This window comes from Anopheles marshallii, chromosome 3 (assembly GCF_943734725.1).
Source record: "Anopheles marshallii chromosome 3, idAnoMarsDA_429_01, whole genome shotgun sequence".
In the NCBI taxonomy this organism is placed as follows: Eukaryota; Metazoa; Arthropoda; class Insecta; order Diptera; family Culicidae; genus Anopheles; species Anopheles marshallii.
The window spans coordinates 78,566,828-78,580,163 of NC_071327.1; the positions used below are offsets into that span (position 1 = coordinate 78,566,828).

At 43.8% G+C, this 13,336-nt stretch overlaps 1 protein-coding gene across 1 annotated transcript in view; it reads left to right on the forward strand.

Moving 5' to 3' along the window:
- LOC128713190 (sodium-coupled monocarboxylate transporter 1) overlaps positions 1-13,336 on the forward strand; it is a 34,804-nt gene that overhangs the window by 1,004 nt on the left and 20,464 nt on the right. The window contains 1 exon segment of the mRNA XM_053808051.1: positions 3,739-3,900. Within this exon segment, the coding sequence (XP_053664026.1) occupies positions 3,739-3,900 (162 nt within the window).

Consider the following 13,336-nt stretch of genomic DNA (forward strand, 5'->3'; position numbering starts at 1 on the left):
AAACTCCCAGCTATGATGGTAAAAGATGGCGCTCCTCTGTGTTCCAGTACGTTGCGGGCATAAACAGTATCGGTTGTATTTTTTTTATGGATCCAGGAATTCCGGATACCGGTAACCGGGAGTTTTGTCTGGATCTTTTTCGCTTCCTGCCCGTTCTGGATGTGTCGTAAACTTAGGTCACGGTATTTCGCACGTCGATAAAACTGTTGCGAGTTACTTGTGCCGTACTTTCAATTCATTCATCCAACGCACCGCCGCCCGCGGCTGCCTGTTTGCCTAGCCTTCCGTACACACAATGCGTTTTCCACAAACCACATTTCCACACGGCGTACCGATCTCGCCATTGGGGTTGTGTTTTATTTCCGTTCACGCACTTGCACTTCCATTCGAGTGCGTTTGCAAGAAGCCTCGTACATGGCAGACCCCCGGATGTGGCTTTCGGATGTGGTTTTTTTTTTGGTTTCTTCTCTCCATCGGTACCGGGACGGATTGGCAGATCCCGAAACCAAGGCGGGTTGATGATGCTTTTGCGTTGATTATATTTGATCTTGTCTTTCATTTTCGGTCGTTAAATCGAATCAACCCGTAGTAGGAACCACCGACAAGTTCACAATTTTCTGCTTTTCTACCGAAACGATGTGTGGCAGTTGTTATGGACTGTTCCGTTCCGGCAAAGGAACCAACCCGACTGCGTTCGGATTGATCACGAGCTGGGGGGAAAGCGATGCGCGCGCTTGGTAACCGGCGATAACCGGTGTAGGGGGAGTTGGGTTTTTCCTTAAATTTATGTTTACCAACTCCCATTCCGCCCATCTTATTTGCATTTTCTTGTTGCCGGTTCTGTGCAGCTTTCTGGGTGTTGCAAAGGGAAGTAGAACCCCGGTACATTTGCCCGGACGCCACTGTATACCATAGCCAGAGATAGCAAGCTGCGAGATAAAGGCTCGTTGCAGAAAAAGGATGACTTCTGTAGTCTGTTTCGAACATGGTTTTTTGCTTCTGTTTCGGGTTTATTTTTTATTGTAGTTTTGCTGGGTATACAATGTAAAGTGGAACCATTTTTCGGGTTGGAATCTTGGTTTTCCTACAAAAAACCAAGGCCCGTTTCCTGCGCCGTTTGTTTGAGATAGAAAATTAAATCGTATGCTTGCCTATATGGACGATATGTTGCTTTCACACCTGCAAGGGCTCTATCGAACGCCTCTCTCGGGAGGTTTATATTTTAAGCGGCAAGAGTTTTCGTGTGAATGTGTAGTAAACCGGTAAAACTGTGATGTCGTTTGCTTCGGTTGTAGATGGTACAGATCTATCAACTTTTTAAGGGTACGCAATTTTAGCCGAAAGCAAGAATTCTGGGAAACAGATGCATGCATTAGAAAATTGCAAAAGTTCTGAGAAGTAATTTTGCAAAGGTGTGTGCTTTAGAGCTTTGATTTTATCATCCACTGGCCGGAAGGTTCAATGAATGTATCGGTAAATAGGGCAACAGTTAAAGTGAAATAATGTTCGTGCAAGAGCTCCAAGCGTTCAAAACTGCCGGATTTATCGATTTGAAAGTCAATGTAGGTCTTGCGGAATTATTTTTCTAACATTTTCATTATGGATTTTGTACAACTCCCACAGGTAAAGTGGGAATAATACACTCCATTACCGATACACAATCTTCAATTTTTTTTTGTGTATTCTGTTTTCAAATCGTACAGCTGAGAATATTTCTTTGTGTAGCTTTTTCTTTTACTCATTCGCCTGCCCCACATGACGTAAATAAATCCTAATTTACAGGCAACTTTCTTTGGTGGCACGTTTTAGTAGTTACAAAGCGAAATCCTTCCTTATCCAACAGCTTATGGGATCATGTGCAAATGGGTTCGTACAGATAGGGATGCGTGCGAAACAAACTGTAGCCTACATTTAGGCGTTAGGCTTGAAGCTTTTTTTTTTTGTTCGCATTCTAATGTCCCACTGACGGGAATAGGAGAAGGATTTCTTTGTTTTTTTGTTCTGCCAAGGAACAAATCCAACCAGCCAGCTCTGAGTGGTAAAATGGCCGCACCTATTGCGGTTTGACCGGATGGTGTTTAATCCACAAGCATTGCCGGAAGGGTGCCTTCATCGTAAGCAACGGTATCTGTGTAGTTAGTACTACATGCGCTTCTAGGATCCAAGCATTCGGGATTGGTCGGAAACGTGCACCAGGTTCCGAAAACGGATGCTATCTGTGATATTTGCCGTAACGATTATTAATCAAACAATTTGTATGTCGCTTTGGGAAAGTACCTTCGTCAAACAATCGCATTTGTGGATGTGTTAGGGATTTCGAGCGAACCATAGCTCCAGGGAATGCTCAGGTTTTTGTTTCATCCAGATAGGAGTGTTCCTCCTTCCCTTTCATATTAAGTGGGGAAGATCTTATATTTTCGTTCCCTTTTTTTTGTAAAAGCATTCTACCGCCTCTGTGAGTGCGCTATGTTTTACAACAATACAGACAAAAGGCACTTTAGTTGCCCAGAAAATGTACACAGTCAGCTTTTCGGTGCTCAGCTCCAAAGCTGCCCCGGCTGGTGGATTAGGTGGAAAGGTAAACTTTATCAAAGGTGGATTAAATGGTGTGATGGAATTAAGTTTGATTGAATTTTATTCCACCGTCAATCCGGGAGAAGGTTGGCTTTGTCTGGGCACGCGTGCCATCCGAAAACAAGCTTGCAGAGGCAGAGCTACATCCAGCAATATTCTCACGGGATGAGAAAAAACAGTATGTAGCCGATTTGATTGTTTCCGGTTCTTCACGTGGCTCCCGAGGGACTGGGCAGGAAAATGTGGAAAGTATCTTCAGCGAATTCACTAAACCAGCCTCTTGTGGAGTGCGGGCCCCTCCCACTGTCCGGTGGTTCTGTGTTCCGGTCACTTAGACCAAAGACCATCAAACCGTTGGCCAGAATTACATTCGTATCTACGATGAGGATTAAGGATTAATTTGAAGCCAAACAAGTGGAGTGTGAGGAGCGCTTCTCGGTACTGGCACTTAATGTCCGAAGGCTTCGGAAGCTACAGTACGTTTCCGTGTTTTGTCTCGAGAAGGCACCAAACCGGAAGTGGACAGGTAATGCGCTGGCTACGACGACATGACCAGCACATTAGCTCTGAATGGGAGGACTTACCCGGTGACCGCTGAGTGTACTCGTGTGTCTCGTTTTTATTGTCACCCCGATGTCCCCGATGTTTCCGAAGGTGGACTCATCAGCCCGTGGTTGCCGTGCTGCTGGCTGCAAACATCATAATTCTCCTTCAATCTCTTGCTCCTAATCCAGTGTCATCTTACCGTCGCATGCTACGGCAAGTAATCCTATCGTGTGCCATTCTTCCCGGACGATATGATGTACTGTAGGTTGGATCCTTTCCACTTGCTGGAAACAAGTAGTTAAGGAGACGGCGATGTACTTACAACGCTATACCGTTGCCATGAATCCATCACAATCAGTTCCCGTACGTGTGTTTGTGTGCTCTGTTGAGACGAATCGGAACGACCTGACCGATGGGGCCGTCCTCCCTGTACGTTCACATTACGGTTGTATCCGGATGTTTTATACACGTACATGGTGGAGCACTTGCGACATACAATTTTCTCAATCTCCCGCCAGCACCATGTTGCCGACGGGGGCGACTGGATGGTGCGGGAAGGGTTAGCTGCCAGTCCTACATGCTCATGATGTTTTTTTTTCGCTCCTGCTTCCTTCACAGATGCTGTTCTACACGTCGGTAGCCGTCTTGGCACCTGCCATCGCCCTCTCGGAAGCAACAGGTCTGAACAAGTACATTGCCGTCGTCTTGATCTACTTTGTGTGCATCTTCTACTCGTCGCAGGGTGGCATGAAGGCGGTCGTTATCGCTGATACGTTCCAGGTGAGTTCCCGTACCCGGTTCCATACTTTTCTGCTGTGTGTGTGTGTGTGTATTCTCATTTGCTCACTGCTTAATGGACTATCGGTGTAATGGATCATCGTACGTACGTCGAGTGTGGGGGTGGTTGTGTGTAGTTGGTTGGAACTGGGTGTGTTTTTTTTTAAAGGCGAACAATGCGCGTTTGTGGCAGGTTTACCGGTACGAACTTCCGGGGCACTTTTTTCCACTTCCACTGGAACGCACAAACAATCTGCAGCAAGTCGTCAAGAAAATGTACTTCACTGTATGGGAGTAAAGCAAAGGAAAACCCCGGAAACAGCATTCGGCACAAATACAACCAAACACTGTCAACGGGCGCTGGGAAGCCCGCAGGCATTGACGGTGTTTTTCTTGCTCCGTGCTCCGGTGGTTGTATTATCTTCGGCAGTACAATCTCACGTTCGCTTTCGCCATGGACTTTCACCCGGACCAAGATGGTGCCGGCACGGCACGACTCCATTGCAGTTTATTACATTGCGTCCCGGTACACGGGCGGCCGTGTGCATCCCTCGTCGGGAACGATTTGCTCAAGTGATTCATGCGTACTCCGGTGCGACCGTCTCCAGAAAACAATGTCAACGAGGCGAATGATCAAGTGATTGTCGTTTGGATTTCTGGTGTCTTTTTTGTTTTGTGTTTTTTTTTGCGTTGGTGTCACTTTTCCCATTTTCTGTGCTGGATGCCATGCGCCATCTTATACGCGCGGTGTTTTGCCTCTCGACAGTATTTATTTCCTGAGTCCGCCAACAGCCATTGAAGATGGTGCGGGTACGATGCTTATCCGTGGGAGAAAGGTAGATCGTCAGTGGTGATGACGCCAGTCAAGAAGCTCTAAGACAAACAGATCAACCGAGGAACAATTCCGTGCTGCTTGAGCTGCCTTGCGCTTGAACAGAATCTCTCTGGTACGTGGAAAAGCGATGGAATGGAGGAATGGAACCACGGTTCGCCGGAACGTCTCGCCTGGGTTTGGTTTGCAGCAGTAGAGTGCCGATAAGAAGGACGGCTAAGCTGTCGTCCAATGATAGGATTACATTGTAATGAAGAGCTCCATAGTCCTGTTGCTTGATGGGGCGGCACACTGCTCACTTAGAGAGACACAGCACGAGCAGATGTGTGCGTGTGTGTGTGTGTTTGCTGTCTTTGCAGACGCTTGACGAGTGCTTAAGAGCTTTTATGTTTATACGTACGTTTTTTTGTTGTTGCTGTGTGTTTTATCTTATTTTACATCTTCGTCTGTTGTCTGGTATTACCTTCCAAGCTTGTATCGCCAGGCACCGATGATTCCCGTGAATTTTGAATAGACAAAGTATACGGATCCAGGAGACAGTTCTCATGTGCTGTGTTGCAACAAGAAGCACAAAATCTCAATCTTACGCGGAAACAAACAAAAACAAAGCCATTCTGGTACGTTTGCTGTCAAGACTGAGGAAGCGAAACAAAAAAGCAAGAAAAGATCAGCAAAGTGATACGGGCGAGCGCATTGAAGTGTCCGTATAATGGCAGCACATGCGTCGCCCACGGATACAGAGCGCGCACCAGGGAAATGAAGGATTCTTCACCGGCACAATAAAGCAAACTTTGCTTTGATTGCTTGTATAGCGTGATGTTTAACAATTTCAAATTAAACAACAAGTTACACACAAGCGGGTTTTGTGAATGGTAAGCGGCACCAAAAGCAAAGTGGAAAGCAATTTGCATATTGCTTGCCGTTCCCGTTTCTTTTTTGTTTGTTTGTTGTTTCTTTTTTTTTGTTTTGTGAATGAAAGATTTGCTTTCCATTCACTGACAATTACAGTGACTGTTAGCGTTCGTGACATCTGACAGCGGAAAACAAATTATTTATCCCACTCCGTTGACGAATGGTAGCAGATACACTGGAAAGATGTAAAATAGTTTCGATGTTTGGGTATTCTCAGTCGAAAAAATAATTGATTTACATTCGTTTTTCAACTGATTTTCAATTTATGTTTCACATTTTGGCAACATAAGTCTATAAAAGGGGTTTATGGCGATAAAATAACTTGTATGTTTGTGGTGGAAACGAATGGTTGGTGATACAGCGAATTGATACGCCTAAATGTATGCAAATCGTTCTACAAAATTTGGGTCACTAGCACGTGTTGAACTTGTTGCATTTCTGAGTAAATAATGTACAAAAGTTATTCCAATCCATTATATTTTCTTGTTTCGTTTGACAACTAAAAAAATACTATTCAAGAGGCTTTCTGCTACGTCTACGCTTTAGATCAAATTAAATTCGATTACTCGCTAACACTAGCTGAAGCGCCTTTGGCGCATTTGTTACAATAAACATCTTCATTTGTGCCATTTATTGCCCAGCTATTATCTCCCCAATATGCTAAAGCTTCTTTATGTAAGCGTAGCTTGTGTATGTGTGTGATGTCATATGGAGACCCAACGACGTGAAAGCCTAATATTATTATGCTCCCCGGGGGTACTTTGGGTTTGAGTTCAACCTTTGCATCGAAGTCACATTTGAGCACGACTGGAAGTGTTTTCCCCCGAAAGCAAGAAAGCTTCATTCATTTTTTTTTCTTTTTTGGCGCAGGCGAACGTCGCTGCGGTTGCTCTATCGGTAACAATTGAAACCGTCCCCGTTATTCCATAATTTGGGAATTATACCGCTGGTACTGTGCAGAATTTCTGCGGTGCTGGCGGTGGTTGTAATTAGACAAATTATGCATTCATTAGCACCCCACACTCCCAGACATTCGAGCTTGATAAAAGCGTACCTCTATGATCTCCGGATCTGGTTTCAAATGTCTTCGTTTCGGTACGAAATTGCGTATTGGCTGAAAGTGGTACCGTGAGTACCGGTGGGTAGTAACTGCGAGAGTAATGCTAATCTGTGGCTTGGGCAAGGCGACAGTGAAGACGCGGGGAATAAATATTTCCACAACACAGCGCACAAACACCAGGCGTCTCCATCGTGCCCCGTGTACAGCCACCGAGAGCGTTTGACGTGGAAGGAAGCGAAGTAAACGCTACCATTGGCGAAAGACGCCCAGTTGAAGTCCTAATGGAAATTTATTGTTTCTTTCACGGACATTTCTTGCAACACAGGCCTCCCGAACGGTGGTGTCGTAGTTTGTGAAGTGTGCTGCCGGTCCGGAGGGTTGGAAAATTTCAACCAACCGCCAGTCTCCCCGCACGGCTGGGGGCTTTTGTCTGTCAGAATAATATAGGTTAGGAACAAAAATTTGCAATTGAAACCACGCGCCATAGATTTCCTTTGCCGTCTCTGTGTGCACTTGGCGTGCTGGGGTTGGGCGCGGAATTTTTAGGGTGCGACATTGTTTCACGCTGATGTGCGGTGAATGGCAGCAACTGAAGCAACAAATGGGTAACAGAGGGATGGCAAAAATAGGCAAAGTTAGATTGCAAAGTGAACAGATGAGTGTAATCTCACCTGTGTAGAATATGAAGATAAATAGCGTGACATTAATGCTATTGGTTCTGATGGCGAGGGGCCCGTGTATGAGGGAAAAGTATGGAGTGCAGTGGGTTGGTAATGCTGGTGCGCAGATACGTGTGTTTGAAGATTGTTTTGCGTACGTGAAAATGTTCGGGTACCGACAACAGGTGGCTAGAACTCCTAGTGAAACCAGGAGCACTCTCAAAGGAATTAGCCGAACTGTGTGCGAGACCCTTGGTTGGGGAACAAAAGCAAATTGGGGGAGAGAAAAAGAGAGAGGGATGTGTGGAGCAAAGCGAGTTTGCTTTTGGCACTTGACATACACACACACACACACACGACCCTATAACTCAACCGCCATACTGTTGATGCGTGTTTCTGTCGAAAAAATCGCTTGGCTGTGTAAATATGTGTACAGAGCGGGAGTTTTCGTTTTTGTTTCTTTGGAATACACAAAATCAAGCAATTTCCTTAAAAAAAATGAGAAAGTGGTTGAATTGTAATAGATTAGGGAGTGGGAAAATAAACAAATTTTCCTGCTCGAGACTGTTATCGAATTGCCGTAAAAACTCTGCAGGGGCAAGTTTGTTTTTGTGTTTTAGCGAGGAGATGTTGCAAATTTATCATGTTTACTTGGCGATCATTCATTTTATAATGTTTGTTTAGCGTGCGTGTGGACGTTACAACCGGTGAATCCATTTGACGGGGAGATTTTTGAGTTTGTTCGCCTAAAGGTATGCAATATATGTTTTTAATCGTAAACCATCCGTAGCGAATATTGGATGTGGTTGTAATGTTGGAAGACCTGACTTAAAAGACGTTAAAATACGTTTGATAGTAAACACGTTCTACGTAATTGCATTTTGTAAGCCTTATTTTGGTTATGAAAGCAAAGCACAAAGAATTACGCCAAAATGTATGCAACGGAAACACACATTACAATCTTCATGATAGTTCGATTGAATGAAACGATTAAAAAGTAATAGATCGAATACCGTTTTTCATTTCTCTTCAATATAACTAACTGGAAACATCCATCCATAACGAAAGACAAATGGAATGATGATTTTAAAGCCATGAAAAATTGAGCAACATTCAATTGAAGGCTCATTTCCTCAACCAACTCAACTCAGCTTCTTGGCGTAAACTAAAATCAGGGTAATGTGGAAATTGACAAAGTATGATAGGAATTGTCTCATGCCTTCCAGCCGTGATATGGAGCGTAACTTTTTTTTTGTTCCGGCGAAACAAAAACCGCTCCGTTTCGTGGTCGTAGTTTGTTGCCGACGGCTGGCCTGACAAACGGTATCCGATTATCGCAATCAGTCATATGGAAATGGGTAGCGAACGATGGTTGATTTTTCTCACGGTTCCGCGTAAAACCACGGGCGTTCAATATGACGAATTTGAATAAATTTTCCCCGGGAAAGCGAAGGCCCGGTTCCGTACTAGCAGTTCCCTGGAGGCGTGAGGTTGTAAATTTGCAAGCCTTCCCTGTCAAAGCCTTTCCCGAGGTTCCGCTCTCGTTTGTCATCCCCGCCACGGGCACGGAAACGCGCAATGTCGTTCCATCGAAATGGGGCTTTAAAAAGGAACGGAATGTAGTGGAAAATTTATTTCCTTCCGTCAACTTATGGAATCGTTTTTGCTCCCTACGGCGCCGAAAGAAAGAAAGCGTTCAGTCACTGGCGCGAGTCAATCATTCCTAAGCAGCTCGTTTCAGTGTTCACCGTGCAATCAAAGTCTTGATTTTCTCGGGAGGTTTTTTTTTTCGTTCTGCCCCCGAGAAAATGGGACACCGTATCGCGATGCTTCGGGAATGCAAAGTAGAAAAAAAAACCGACGAGCTCGCTGTGTTCGCTTTCCTGCCGTGCCGTAATGATACGGTAGTTGTGTTTCCTTGCAAACGCCTCGCAACGCTAGAAAGCCGATGAAAAATATGAACTGTTTGTAAAATCATAACGTGTGCGCTCACCGTGTGATGTAGTTGTTTGGCGCATTGTTGCTGGTTGGTGGCTGCTGCTGCTATGTGCTCGTTGGGAATGAAAATTAAGCTACTTTACTGCGCCATTTGGTCAGACGTGATGCTGTTGGCGAGTGCAAATTTTTTGTTTTGTTTCGCGTTGTTTGCTGAACTGTTTATCTTTCACGTCATTCATGATGTAGTTTCGTTTGAAATTTTCTTTCCCCTGGACGCGTTAAAAGTTATCGGCCACATTATAACTATGGTACTGTACTTCGTACGGCACCTTCGTTTTAAGATGAAGCCGTTTGCTGCACGGACTCGCTGCAGTTAAGATAAGAGTCATTTTCATTTGGTTGTGGGCAAGGCTGCTATTTTTTTTCTTCTCCCTTCGCAGAAACTCAGGGGAGGTGAGTTTGTCTAGCTTTTTTGCAGCAATCATGACGACGTCAGGAATGATCGTTCGTTTCAGCATAATTCTGTAACCGACGAAGCCTTGTTCGTTCGCTTTCTTGTGCTTCCGCTGATAGCACGCTCTGCGAGGTGAGATTTATGCAGAATTCTCGATAAGCCTCGTTCGTTCGTTGGTGCCCTGCCCTGCCGCCGCTGTCGTTCGCTTCACAGCAGGGAAGCCTGTGCGAACACGGTTGAAGGGTTTTGCTGTGTGGATCGGTGATGAGTTTACTTGTGAAGATGATTTCATTTCGCCCGGTGCTGGGCGTTGATTGGCGGGAGGTAAGGGGCAAAGCGAATTATGCAAATCGTAGGTTTTGATTTGTGTAAAATCTGGCACTTCGAGGAACTTTACCATCGGAAGCGTAACCTTGTATGTTGCACGCAATGTTGTTGCTAAATACGAGGAAATGAAAATTGGGTTTTACTAAACTGAGCTTGCATGATCCTAATATTCAATCGAAATATATGTAACTTACTTTAAAAATCTAAGAAGTCACTACGAATCTAGAACGCTAGGTACTTCGATGTATTTCAAAATTGGTAGAGAGAGAAAGGTAGCGATCACTAACATCGTAATTAAACATTTTTGTCATGAGAATTGCATACTTTCGGGCGAAAATGTCACACAGGATATTTTTTAAAGTTTTTGGAAAAATGGATCTACTATTGATGTATTTCTGCTTATTTGTAGTCCGATTTACCAAGAAAAATCTATCACTGCTGGATGTATTGCAGCACTTGGCCCATGTCTCCAACATTTCTACGCTTATTGCTTTGTACAGTCGTGCAAATGAATGGAAAGAAATGTGTGATACGAATTTCCACCTACGTTGTTTATTTTGACTACCGAATGAATGGCGTACTAGAAAGTTCATTCTTCCAGGTACACAGTGTACCGTGAATGTCCTGAAAACTAAATCAATCCATCTTTATCAGCAGTCGATGGGCTTCTTTGGCCCTTTCGTGGGTGTTTTATTCGGGTGCGAATGGCGAGAAAGTGTAACATATTCTGTGCAGAAGCTACCACCGGCTGCTACTTTGCGATAGACACCTTCCTTTACGACCCACCGATGCTGCGCCTGTACATGGGAGTACGTTTGCATTGAGTCTGACGCGAAAGATTTGCCCAAACAAGGGAAAACCATCGAGTCCCGATCATCCTTCCTGCCTGCTGCACAGTTCCAGCAAACACTCTCGTAAAATTACTTTCAATTTGAAGACTTTACCCGACACGGGAATTGTTGTCAACTTCAAAGCTACTTCCTCGTACCGTCGGATGTGTGCTCGGGAGTAATCGATTCCGGAAGTGAGGATTATGCCCGCGTACCCGTCTTGCACGTGAATGACGGCGATTTGTTGAGCGGAAATCTGAATGTCAGTACATGTCTGCCGGCATCGGTAGAATCGCGTGCTACCATGGTACGATGGCGTGCCAACTCATTGCCAGCTTCCTCAATTTCCCGCACGAAGATTGGGAAGGGACCAGTTACTCTTCATTTCGAGCGAGATTTTCATCCCATTCGGATGACAATCAAACGATTTGAGCGTATGTGTATGGGTTGGTGAGTGTAAAGCGAAGGTCTGACGACGTCCCGGCCCCGGGAGTATATCGTTTGGCTTTCCTTAATAGACAATATTCTGTCTAAGAACCGGGCGCTGTCTGATTAGTCTTACACTACCAACGTCGCGTGCGATTGCACGAAAACGTGAAGAAAGGTGTGTGTCATTTTTAATTCCTGAATCGATTTACTCCATCGTGGACGAATACTTGGGTCGTCTCGTGAGACGTGCTGAGAGCGCTGTGCTTCGTGTGGTTCGCGGAAGGGCTAGAGTTTTATAGAAACAGATTGGATGTTTCACCGGTGTGTCACACCATGTCTCGATATCGAGCGAAATTAGATCGCGTAGATTGAAGCTTAGTAGCATATTTACCGAACCCCGGCTAGTGAGTGGCGTCAGTTGGAATCAGTATGGAAGATGGAAATCGTTTTCCTTTTGCTTAATGTTTGTCACATTGTTTATTGCATGGAATGGATTGCGAATATTCCGTTGGTAATTTAAATGTTATCATGAAAAACCCATTAGTTTTCAACGTTTGCTGAGACATTTTTTAATTAAAATTCTTTTATCCCACTACCTTTGTCCAACAAATTGTCAGCGAATTCGTGTTTATTATGCGTTTCGTGAAGAAGAAAAAATAATGAAGTTACCAATGATTATCACTGTACATTAAACGTAGCAATTTAATATGTAGCACAAAGTACCCTCATAAGGCATAGAGCAGTAAACATTGTTTTGCTTCGTATGGTGCCGAAAACAAAAACGAAACGAGATTAACTTCCTCCTGCTATTACATTCGTTTGTTTATCATTTCGTTTTTCTGCCGAATGATTATTGCAGCAAAACAAACCAAAAAAAAAAAAAGAAAACGCCTTCGCTAGCTCGCTTTTTGTCACGCTTTGACAGGAAGTGACGATGAATATTTACCCACCGCCAGAAGATGATAATATGATAATAAATAAGAAAGTGCTGTGCATAAAGGAAGCGGTTCGGGTATGCTTTTTTGTCGTTGTTGGCTGTTTCGGGCCCTGTTTACACCGACACCGTGCTGATGGTGGTGTGATGTCATCACACTGTTAGAGAAATCGTGTTTTGTTTTTGTATGTGTGTTGTCTGTTGTTGTTGTAAGTTTTGGCGCCTGTTTTATTGTCCTTTGCGTCACCCTTTTGTGCTGTTTGGTGGGGTGTTATTTGGCGTCCATTAGCTGCTCATTCTGAGTGAGTCTGTGCCTGGGGATGAAACAAAGCATTTGCTCGAACAAAACAAAACACTAAAAAGCGGCCACAAAGTAGGAGGAGGAGGATGGGCCACGTTAGGTGTGAACGTTGTTGTTTAGTTTTTGTTGTCTTACGTCTTCTGACAGCCGTGGCGGATTTTCGGTGTTAAATTGTTTGTATATGTGAAATGGAGCTGCGGTAGCTTAATGTACCTCCTGAAAATGAAGATATGGTGTGCGTGATAATAGGAAAGATTTGTTTAAATTTCGCATGGTCTGTAGTTGTTTCCTATTCTGCTAAATGCTCAAGATTATTAGTTTTATTTGTTCAACAAGTTGTGGGATGTATATTATTTTTTTATTTATGTTTACATAAAAATAAACCCTTCCCCCAAATAGATGATAAATTCTAATGCAAGTCACAAATGTTAACAAATCGAGCTACTTTATACAAGCGAATATTTAAGTACGTAAAGAAAAATAAGCAACGGTGATTTTTTTCTATGGAATATTTTGCATACCGATTTCTACATTTAACGAGGATTTTTAAGTTTTGCACCTCCACACTTCATGTAATGCACTAAACATTGGTATCATTTTTAATGCAGTTTTCATTTCGGGTTAGAGCTTATGACGTTTTTTTTATATATAAATCATATAACAAATTGTATCCATTAAAATGCGTCTTATTCTAATCTTCGTTTTTTCATAATATAATACATTTGCAAATTGTTCAGCATTCTTTGAAAAAAATCAACTGATC